The 12,088-nt window shown below is 39.4% G+C and overlaps 1 protein-coding gene across 1 annotated transcript in view; it reads left to right on the top strand.

Annotated features, from left to right (window-relative positions):
- Positions 1-12,088, top strand: part of LOC148188464 (collagen alpha-3(VI) chain-like) — a 34,883-nt gene that overhangs the window by 20,688 nt on the left and 2,107 nt on the right. The window contains exons 4-10 of the mRNA XM_088082898.1: positions 1,072-1,668; positions 3,726-4,319; positions 6,729-7,352; positions 7,442-8,029; positions 8,147-8,752; positions 10,482-11,084; positions 11,187-11,789. Coding sequence (XP_087939024.1) covers positions 1,072-1,668; positions 3,726-4,319; positions 6,729-7,352; positions 7,442-8,029; positions 8,147-8,752; positions 10,482-11,084; positions 11,187-11,789 — 4,215 coding nt within the window. The remainder of the gene's footprint in view (positions 1-1,071; positions 1,669-3,725; positions 4,320-6,728; positions 7,353-7,441; positions 8,030-8,146; positions 8,753-10,481; positions 11,085-11,186; positions 11,790-12,088) is intronic.

The raw sequence follows: 12,088 nt of genomic DNA, 5'->3' as shown, positions 1-12,088 counted from the left end.
AGATAAAACTGCTCTCTTTTTTTAAATGTATCTTTTTTCTCTTTACTTACAGTTGTCATCATAGGTTGATCTTATTACAGAGAACCCTATTTAAATGTATTTCTCCTGAAAATTATGTGATGGATTTTTTTTCTTCTGCAAAATTATAACAAATAAATTAAGCTTTAATATTTAATTATTGTGGCTATAATTAATCATTAAATTAATGATTCTTAACAATTATAAGAATGTTTTTTACACATTTAAAACATATTAAAGGGGAACTACACAAATTTTCAAAATCCTTATCTTATTCCTATGATCAAAGACAGTCCAAATACATCAGTTATTATGAACTACTCTTTTAGATCCAAAAACTAGGAAAAAGAGTGCTAAATATTATTGATGTGTATGGTGTTAAGTTTGAAGCTGGACCAAAGACAGTGATTGGTGAAAAATGTACTAGATGACACTGAGAGTAGTCAGATTGTTCTGAGCATATGGGAACATTATTTTTTTTTTTAAACTAAGAACAATGCAACAGAAAAAAGCTCATTTGGGTATAAAAAAGAGAACAATTATTCTGTGGGTTCACAAAATCAGTCACCTAATCATTGTCTGTAGAGCAACTCCAGACTTTATATTTGATGACCTCACAAGTTAGAGACTTCTCTGATTTCTGTTTTTTAGAGAGAGTAGCTCATGTTCAATTTATTGATCTACACATATATTGACCACATCACTACTGTTCTGTACTCGTTCAGTCACCCTTATTGTATGCCATCCAATCCAAATAACCATTCAGTGACAGCAAAAACCACTCTACAGCTTGCAATAATCTTGACTATAGAGTGCTCAGTTACATTAGGAGGGAAAAAAAAGACATAACTTTAGGAAATCTCCTTGGTTCAGCCTACATGCAGTATGACGTGTTTTGCAATGTTGTTATTGATTTGTTCACTTTCAGTGTTACTTGACACATGCAATGATATGCTAGCACGAGTTCCTTGATTGGAATCTTTGTCTCTGTCTCACCATGTTAACGCTTTCACAAGTTCCATTTTGTTTTGTTTTCTCTCTCTCTCCTTAAAGCACAAGATTCCGCTGACCTAGTACTCTTAATTGATGGATCTCAGAACGTTGGACCAGCAAACTTCCCCTATGTGCGCGATTTGGTTGTGAGAATCATTGAGAACCTTGATGTGGGCAGGGACACTGTTCGGGTGGCCTTGGCCCTGTACAACGGCAGCCCAGAGATAAAGTTCTATCTAAATAGCTATGACAGCAAATCATCAGTCCTGGAAGCGGTGAAGGGCCTTGCCTACTCAGGGGGCGACGAGTCTAACCTGGGGTACGCCTTGGAGGAAGTGGCCAGTAGCCTTTTGAGCCAATCAGCTGGGGGCAGGGCAGACGAGGGTGTGCCCCAAATGTTGGTGATTATCAGTGCTGGGCCATCCACTGATGATACTGGTGCTGGTGACCGGGCCCTTAAGCGGGCCAGCGTTATCACATTCGGCGCATCGATTGGTGACACGGCCACAGCAGATCTGGAAGCAGTTGCTACAGATAGAAGTTTTGTCCTGTCAGCCTCTGATTTCAGAGCACTGTCAAGCATGGGTGACCAGCTGCTCCCGTACCTTAACGGGGTGGTCCAGCGCACCATTATAGTTGAGAATGAGTTCACAGAAGGTATGTAACTTTTCTGTAAATGTTGGCAAGGCATTGTGGTTGTGAAAGGGGACTTAAACAAGGAAAAGAGTTCATAATTCTTGTAATATAGTGTACAAGGTAAGATATGCTTGTGCTGAACTTGAAATTGCTATATTCTCAATTGTAAAAAAGACTTCTAACAGAGTTGGTAAAAACAATGAAGAATACTAGGGGCTCATTTACACTCAACGCTATTTAAGTATACCGAGTTAAACAGAGCCCTCTGTCTGCTCTCTGTGTTCATTTTGTCCAGATTTGTGCACATTTTCCGACAGGTTACAGATGAAGACAAAGCTGAGCTATACCACGTAGTTTAAGCAAGATACCAATATTGGACATGATGAGGACTTTAAAAAATGGTGGAACAGAACAAATCAGTCATACCGTAAAAAGACCTCTCCATATGCATGTTGTGATATATGTAATGGCATCACAGACCACCGCTGTCCACAACGCTACCTCGGTTAAAAGGAGCATTTTTACAATCTTCACCATTGTCCCATAGGCTATTGTCTGAAACTTTTGATTCTGCCCTCCAGTGCCATCTATTGGCTATATCTATGCCAATGTAAGAAGGGCAGTGATGTTTGCAACGTTTGAACTGTACAGATCTGTTTTCATATGTAAGCGGAGTATAAATGAGCCTCAACTCTAAATAGTAGTCTGTATTTAGAATTAGACTAAGCTTCTGCAAATGTATAGATCCACAGTTACATTAATTCACTGTAAAAAGACTAAACTCAATGGTCTAAAAAATCTGCAGAGTGGGTTGTGACAAAATGATATCACTTATGCCCAAAACACTTACAAACAACAAATTATAAGATCCTCTATTCAAAATAACATTATTACCACACCTGTGGAATTTACAAGTAAATGAATTTGTGTAAATGCAATATACATGCAGATTACTTTTGAATACAGTTTTCTATATCAACCTTTGAGAAAAAGAACCAGCACTGCACTGCTGAAAACACTCCTCAAGTACATGACCTAACTATACTAGGCTTTGTAAACTAAATGATTGAATGATTTTAAGAACTATACGCAGGACCAAGACAAAAGAATCATGAATGGGATGGCAATTTATAACTCAAATGTCACTTCTAGGCTATGTATTCATATTTTAGTTTGTTTACTTATCATCAATATTTTTGAACATTTCTATTCACATTCTAAGCTTAATTCAATCTTAAATGGTACAGTAAATCTTGTCTATATGTAGCTATTTAAACATCCCGTCATTCAAAACTCGTCAAATACCACAACTTGGTCAATTATTTTAACATTAGACACTTCCACAAAAAACACCTTTCATGGTGGTATAATATGCTGGCTGATGATGTCATTTTTTAATGTGGCCAAATGGCTCGTGTCACAGCAGAATGATATGCCAATAGACGGCCGGACAGCATCTGTTGTGGTGGTATTATACACTGTTGTCTGCCTTCAGTCTGAAATGCTGTTGGTAATGACATAATACATGGAGCTGGAGAGTCCCTACAGGACGTGCAGAAGGAGTAGCAGATAGGTCCAACAAACTCTTGACTTTCATCTGGGAGCCAGCTGTTCACTTCTTGTATAAATGTGGAGCCAGCCATGGTTATTTTTCTAAACACTGACCACTTTTTTTAAACCTAGCCATGTGTATGCATCTAATGAACAGAATCAGTACATTTTCTGTAAAAATGGAAGTGTATTTTGTTAATGTTACTAAGCAAGCAATGATATTTGATGAGTTGGGATGAGAATGTAAAAAAAAAATGTTCTTTTTGATTCCGATTGCAAATTAAAATACAAATCTTACGAGAACACATCTTTATGATGTCCTATGCAGAAGGGTGTCCATCTTTTTTCTCTTCTGTCAACAATAGTTTGCACATATTCAAAATAATCTAATATAAATACAAAGTATGAATTAATGTATAGAATACTGTTGGTGGGCCTTGTACACCTTAAGTAGTAAGATTTCTCATTAACAAATCTCTTAAAATCTTAATTTTATCATCACATTAATGTTTTTCTTTTCTTTTCAGTTCTGGCAGTTGGAAAACGAGACATAATTTTCCTGATTGACAGTACAATGGGTGCAACGATAATCAACTCGGTACGCGAATTCATCAAGAAGTTTGTCGACATCATGCCCATTGGTCCAGACCAAGTTCAAGTGGGTGTGGCTCAGTTCAGCAATGCTGCTCGACTTGAGATGGATCTCAACACTCATGGGTCCAAGGAGGCGCTAATTGCTGCTTTGGGTACGATCAAACCAAGACCCGGACAGACAGTCAACATTGGAGCAGCCTTGGACTTTGTGCGGACAAATATGCTGCGGCCTGAGAGGGGGAGTCGTCTTCAACAGGGAGTACCCCAGGTCTTGCTTTTAATGACCAGCAAAAAGTCCAGTGACAGTGTGGATGCACCCGCTTTGGCCCTGCAGAGAATGGGAGTATTGACTCTGGCTGCTGGCTCCAAGGCTGCTGATGAGCAGGAGCTGAAGCGGATTGCCTTTGCTGACAGTGTTGCATTCATGATGAGGGACTTCCGCATGCTGCTTCGCAACCCAAAGGCAATTATTGATGCTCTCTCCACTCTTGCTGGGGTGGTGGTGACTGAAGTACCCACTGAGCCAGGTAATGCTTTGTCTTGCATGCACATTCAATATAAAAAAAGTAATTCTATGATTGAAATAAGCGATGAAATGGAAATTTCCAGATGAGTGACTAGTTAAAGGAAAATGCTGAATAAGTAAGTAGAAAAACAACAAATGCTCATGAAGGGTGTTGCACAATAAAATTAGGTCATTAAAATGCTCTTCAATGCATGAAAAACCCAACTGAACACAAGTGGGAAATCTGGGACCAACTTGTTAGACAGCCCTTTCCGCAACTATCATCAAACCACCAAAAAAGAAAATGTCTTTTGGAAGAATAGCATCCAATGACATGAAATAAAATTGAAAAGGAAATCCCGTATTAGGAACAGGTCTGAGTTTGAGGGGTGCTAAAACCTTGCACAGCAGATTAGAATACTCTAGGACAGGATTTTGCAACTCTGGAAATTTATGATGGTGACAACTAAACAGAAGGAATAAAAATAATCATGCAGGAATTTGCTCTTGCATGCATATGATTCCACCACAGGGCCTTGATAGATGATGTTGTTTTGCCTTATGGCAAAAGATGAGCCACCTTACCTTTTTTTCTGACAATACTGCATTTTTTTCCTTTTCTGGAGTCCAGTGAGTTGTTACCTCTGCTGGGCCATATCCATTTTATATTAAGGGGGCTTGTTTTTTTTTCCACACAGGCCAAATGTCGGGAAGAACGCATTTCCATAGCCTGCTGTAGTTGCACCATGCTTATCAGAGTCGTTTCTTTATAGTCAGTTGGCAGTTTTTTCCACCTTGTAAGTGTTTCAAGTTTGGTTTGACTCTTAAAGGAATACTTCAACCCAAAGTAACCATTTCTATATCAATTACTCTCTGCATGTTCCATTGAATTCCTTAAAAAAACTTCGCTCTAATGCCTCTGTGTTTAAGAAAGACGAAACTATACCAAGTGTAAATGGATGTTTTGATATAGTTTTGCCATTGTTAAACATTTTACCTATGACTTTGATTCATCAAAAATATTCCCAAGTTTCGGATTCTTTGTTCAAAAAATGTTTTCTTCATAAATTCAATGTAACACAGGGAGAGTAATTGGCACACAAATGTTCATCTGGGAGGTTCAGATTCCTTTAAGTTCAGTTGGGTATTTCACATAACAGATGTTAACTATTTGATTTAAGCCACATGTTTATTAATATTATTAATTTTATTTATATATTCGCTATACCTTTTAAATATTCCAGAAAGGAATAGGCACGAGGAGCTTTATCGCTGAAGAGCTAGAGTTAACAGACTCTAAACGCAATTTGTGTAAGCCTGCACGTGTTCACTGCGCTGTGTGGTTGGTTGTTCATGTCTTGACTAAGAACAAGTCCCCATGTTCACCACCTATACCAATATCTTACTTACATACTTCATGTTGTTTTTTAAATAATACAATAATAATGATAATACATTGTGCTCCAGTGAGACACTAGGAGGCATGCTAGACATGCTGAACAAGTTCATTGGTTAGTAACGCAATACAGCATTTCCCACACATTCATTTATCTGTGGCACACTGCCACATCATCATCATCTATGACCAAATATAGATTTTCTAGATTTTAAACTGTGTTTCTCTTTAGTGAGAGAGTGAGAGTATGAGTCATTTTACAAATGGAGCGGCAAAGCACTGTAGGCATTTGTGAAACTTACATTGACTGTTTGTTATTTTATATAGTTCTAGTGTTGTTGATCCTTTCCTTCAGTCTACTTAAGATGAAACAGGCTTCATTCCCATGGAAACTGCGCACCATTTGGTCCAGCACTGGGTCTACTCTCCCCTGCAACCTCTACTTCTCTAATCCATTGATCTAATCTGATCAGCTCTGATCGCTGTGACCACAAAACTGATTGACGACATACCTGAGAGTAATAATCAAACAGATTGTTCCTCAATGATCAACCCTGCCACTCAAAAAGCAACAAACAACTGCTGTTGAAAAAATTAAAGGTCACAGAAGTTTGCTTGTGCTCCATTCAAGGACCCGCAAAAACCTCAGACTTCAGAGAAGGGTCATAGATAGTCACACTACCAGCACCAAAAAGATCATACTTCATGATGTTAGTTTTAATAATTAATGAATAAAAATAACAATTGCTCTAGCATTTCTATCTTTATGCTGTAACAAAAGTGTATCATACAGTGACACCATTGTGTCATATCAAACCAAACCATGAGTGTTATAAACCACTGCACCCCAAATGGCCTCTCTCCCAACTTTCAGCTTGCAGTGATAAGTTCTTGTAAGAAAGTGCTTAAAGCAAAAAATTACATATAACAGTTTTAATGTGTCACTAATAGTGTCACATCCTCTAGGATCTGAAAGCATATGTGCATTGTATCACACAAATGATAATCTGTTATGTTTTTTTGCTTTTCCCCCAGTGGTGGAGATAACAACAGTGCAGACTCAAAAAGTCGTCCGAGACATTGTCTTCCTTGTGGATGGCTCAAACTACATTGGCAGCAGCAACTTTCCCTACATCAGAGACTTCATGATCAATGTGGTCAACCAGCTGGATGTACGCCCTGACAGGGTCCGGATTGGTTTAATGCAGTTTGCTGAGAGTCCAAAAATTGAATTTTATCTGAACAGCTACAGCAACGGGCAAGATGTCGTGAATAAAATCTCTCAACTCAGGCTTACTGGAGGATCAGTTCTGAATACAGGTGCAGCCATGGATTACGCCCTCTCTAACATGTTCAAGGCATCAACTGGGTCACGCAGGAGGCAGGGAGTCCAGCAGGTGTTGGTTCTGATCACAGGTGGTCCAGCCCAGGATCAGGTTAAGAGTGTTGCCGATAAATTGGCTCTGGCTGGTGTTTTGACCTTCACAGTCAGTTCTGGGCAAGCGGATGAAGGACTACTGAAGACAGTTGCCTTTGTTCCAGATCTGGCTTACCATGAAGCAAGATTCTCTGGTTTACCGGCTATGGCTGAACAAATCATGCCAAAGTTGATAACAGTGGTCGGCGATACAGATGTGACAACATTCCCTGAAGAAACTGGTGAGTTTTGCATCTCTTTGTTTCTGTTAATAAAATAGATATGATGCATACAAAGGATTCCCTAGTAACCTTTTTTTGCTTTCCTTCAGTGGTTGGAGGTGAAAGGGATGTGGCCTTTCTCATTGATGGCACAGAAAATGTTCGAGCAGAATTCAACTACATCCGGGATTTTATCATTAAAATCATTGAACCACTTGACGTTGGTATTGACAAGGTGCGAGTATCAGTGGTTCAGCATAGCGAGAGGCCAACCCCAAATTTCTACCTCAACACTTTTCAAACCAAGGAGGAAGTGATAAATGCTGTCAACTCAATGTCAGTGGCTGGTGGACGAAGCCTAAACACAGGAGCTGCTCTAAAATTCATGAAGGACACAATCCTGTCTGAGAGGCACGGTAGCAGGGCTGCACAAAATGTCCCTCAGTTCCTGATAATTTTGGCTGGAAGCAGGTCGAGGGATAATGTGAGGGATCCCGCTGGTGCACTTAAGACAGAGGGAGTCGTACCGTTTGGAGTTGGTGTCAAGGATGCAGACCCAAGGCAGATCGAGGCCATTTCACACAACCCTTCCTTTGCCTTCACCGTGAGGGAATTCAGTGAACTTAGCTCTGTGCCACAGAAGCTCAATAACTATGTGAGCCTTCCAAGGGAGGAGCTGACTGTAGTTCTACAGCAAGGTAAGCTAAATCCATTTTCTTGGAGGTGTGTTGAACTTGCTTGAAGAAAAACAACACTTAGCACTGATGTTTTTGGTGCTTTTTCCAAATAACTGAATCTTATTTGTTGTGTCTTAGTACAAAGCAATGCCGCAAAAAGAGATATTGTCTTCCTACTGGATGGCTCTGATAACACAAGAAATGGATTCCCAGAGTTAAAACTCTTTCTTAAGAGCATAGTGGAGAGCCTCTCTGTCAGTGAGAACCAAGACAGAGTGTCTGTGGTTCAGTTTGCTGATAATCCTGAAGTCAACTTTTATTTGAATTCTCACAAGGCAAAGAATGAAAGTATAAATGCCATAGAGAATTTAAAGCACAAGGGCGGAAGGCGCCTTAATATTGGGAGTGCTCTCCAGTTTGTGAGACACAATGTCTTCACTTCCTCCACGGGCAGCAGACGACTAGAAGAAGTGCCCCAGATTTTAATTCTTCTAAGTACTAAACCAGCCACTGATAATGTGAGAAACCCAGCTTTTGCTCTTAAAGAACATGGCATTGTGTCAGTGGGTGTTGGAGTGGGAGATGCCGATCTTTCTGAGTTGAAAATGATTGCCTTCAAACCTGATTTCACTTACAAGGTCACTGATTTTTCTGAGTTGCCTTCAATCCAATCACAACTTGTTGCTACACTGAACATAAACAAAGACACTGAGGAGACCATAACTGGAATCCCTGATTTAGTAGGTAAGAACTCCACATTACCTACATGCCTAAAATTGGAGTACAGCATTACATTATTTCTCTTCAAAATAACCATTTTTACTCTTAATCTTTTCTACTACCTTTTGTTTTTTCTTTTAATATATTTTCTCTCAATAATATTTAACATACAGTACTGTCATATTATCAGTCTAATATTATGAATTTTTTTGACACATTTCTGCTACATGTTAAAAAAATCATTTTGAAAAAGAAAATGTTCTGTAATTCCCATGCTTTCAAGAATGTATGTCTTTAATTTCTCTTTCCAATATCACACCAATGTTTCTTTGAAAACTAGTCAAAATATTCTTTCATACATCTTTCTGATAAAAAGATGGTACATTAGCAGTTCGGCGTGTAATAGCACATTCAGAGCAATGGCTCATCTTTCTTCCATGCTCAGTTTATCCCTCTGAGCATGCTCATGCCTATAAATTTGCATGAGCATAGACAAGTTTTGAAAGCGCAGTCCGTGAATTCTCTTTTTGTCTCTCTGTGTATCATCTTGTTGGCACAGGGAGCTATAAGAGGGACATAGTGTTTCTCCTTGATGGTTCGAATGACTCCAGAAATGGACTTCCAGCTATGCGGGAGTTCATCAGAAGAATGGCAGAAGAGCTGGATATTGGTGAAGATCAGGTTCGAGTGGCTGTTGTACAATATAGTGATGACCCCATGCTTTACTTTGACCTAAAAACTCACAGAACCAAAAAGGCTATGATCTATGCTGTTCGAAGTCTACGCCATAAAGGAGGAAGACCTCGGAACACTGGAGCGGCATTACAGTTTTTGCGAGATCATGTTTTTGCGGCTTCATCTGGAAGCAGACGTCATGAGGGAGTCCCTCAGATTCTGTTTTTACTGACTGGTGGAAAATCCAATGATGAAGTTTCAAGAGTGGCTTTAGACCTCAAACAAATGGGTGTTCTGTGTTTTGCCATTGGAATGAAAAACGCTAAACAGGAAGAGCTTCAAAAAATTGCCTACTCTCCCAGATTTCTTTTCAACTTTCCTGTCTTTGGTGAACTTTTGTCCATTCAGCCAGAGACAGCAGCATTTGTCCAGGCTGAAATACAAATTGAGCCTCCCACTGTTGTAGGTAAGAAGTGTCCCAAATTCTCATTTGAGAATCAAATTGACTCCATGCTTATGATTTACACTTGTCCTTTCATAGTTTGACTTTCAATGAAACTGCATCATCTTCTGAAGAATGTCAGTCGATCAGTTTCATGGTTCTCAAACTGTCTCCACTGGCTAGAGGCAACTTGTTGGTAATACTTTCTTCTTTGGCTCTCGTCCTTTTTCTTCTTGTACCCCGGAGAGTCCTTTCTTGACAGTCCCACATCAACAAAGTACTTTCTATTCTCAAGCTCTTTCTTGAGCCAATGATAATCACATCATTGACTGTGTATTTAGAGTTAAAGAACAGTGAACTCTTTCATTCAGCCTTCTCGGTCTTTCATTTGTGAAAGACGGATATGCTCCTTATCTTGTGGTTATTTCCAAGTTTCTCAATAATTTCTTCATCTACCAGTTTTCTTAAATTGTCTGGCATCTAACACCTTGTTTATTGCGGAAATTTATTTAATTCTGATTACCAACTCTTTAAGCTTTGCCAGATATCAATTGTGTTATATTTACACCACATATACTGTTTTTTTATCGCATGTATTGTCTGATTCTTAAACAAGGTTCTCCTATTCTTTTCTAGTTGAATTAGAATCCCCCCAACGAGACATAGTGTTTCTATTGGATGGATCAGATGACACACAGAGTGGCTTTCCAGCAATGAAAACTTTTGTCCAAAGAGTAGTAGAAACACTCAGCATTGGTGAGAACAAAGACCGTGTGTCTGTGGTCCAGTATAGCAGAGATCCACAAACACATTTCAGTTTGAAGACTTACAATGACAAACAAAATGTTCTTGCTGCTGTCAAGTTGTTGAACCATAAAGGGGGCCGACCTCTCAACACGGGGGCTGCTCTCAACTATGTGAGGAATCATGCCTTCACTGATTCCTCTGGGAGTCGGTATCAGGAAGGTGTCCCTCAGATACTGATTCTGTTGAATGGGGGAAGATCTCAAGATGATGTTGGAGGTCCTGCAACAGCTCTTAAACAGAACAAGGTTGTTCCATTTTGTGTAGGAACAAGAAATTCAGATATACTTGAGCTCCAAATGATTGCACACAACCCTTCCTATGCTTTCTCTGTGCTTCGGTTTGATGATATTGGGAGTGTCCATCAACAACTTGTGTCATTTGTGAAAAGGGTGCCTCGACAGCTTCCAAGTCAAAAACCACAGAATGTATTAGGTAAGACTGTCTATCTATGTATCTATCGATCATAATCTTTATTTATTGCTAAATACCTTCATGTCTAACTCTAACTGAGAATCGTCTTTGTGTCTGTCAAAGGTTCTGCAGATGAAACTAATTCCATTCAACGTGATATTGTATTCTTACTGGATTCTTCGGATGACATTAGAAATGATTTTGAGGCAATGCTTGGCTTTGTTAAAAGAATGGTGAACAATTTCAATGTGGATGACAACAAAGATCGTGTTTCAGTGGTGCAGTACAGCAAAGAAACCTCTGTTGATTTTTTTCTCAACACATACAAAACACAGCAGAATGTTACTGACAACGTGCAAATTCTGAGGCATAAAGGAGGGAGACCCCTTAATACTGGTGCAGCCCTTCAATACGTCAAGGATAATGTTTTTACCGCCTCTTCTGGGAGTAGGCACCAACAAGGTGTCCCTCAGATTTTGGTTCTTTTAACTGGCGGAAGGTCCAGTGATGATGTCAGAAATGCAGCAGAAAACTTGAAAGGAATGGGTGTGATGGTATTTGTGGTGGGAACAAAGAATGCAGATACTCTTGAGATTCAATCTATTTCACAGGAAGCAAATCATGCTTTCTTTGCAGCAGATTCCAGTGATCTGCCAGGCATTGAACAACAAATATTTTCTGTCATCAAGAAGCGTGAAACTCCAACTATCAAACCAGCATCTTTTGGTAAGGATACATTGACAGTAGTGAATTTGTGTTGTACGCCGTCTGCACAACTTCATGCATTGTCAGACTGACTAAGACCTTGAGTAATTCACTCCAACTGAGGTTGAATAATGGATAGTAATAGACTAGTCTGTCATGTTGTTTTGGCAGTCCAAACCTGTCAAGCGAAGAGCTCAGCTGCACTGTTCCAGTGGTTTTATCAACAAGAATGGTCCAGTAGCAGTGGAACAAGTTGTGCAAACGGGGTTACTTAACATTTGAAAGAATTGAACTTTTCATCACAAACTGAATCATCAAAC

Source organism: Plectropomus leopardus, chromosome 10, assembly GCF_026936395.1.
Source record: "Plectropomus leopardus strain MGB_pleo_1.0 chromosome 10, ASM2693639v1, whole genome shotgun sequence".
NCBI lineage: Eukaryota > Metazoa > Chordata > Actinopteri > Perciformes > Serranidae > Plectropomus > Plectropomus leopardus.
The sequence above is the reverse complement of the archived record's forward strand: the minus strand, read 5'-3'. Positions and strand labels throughout refer to the sequence as shown.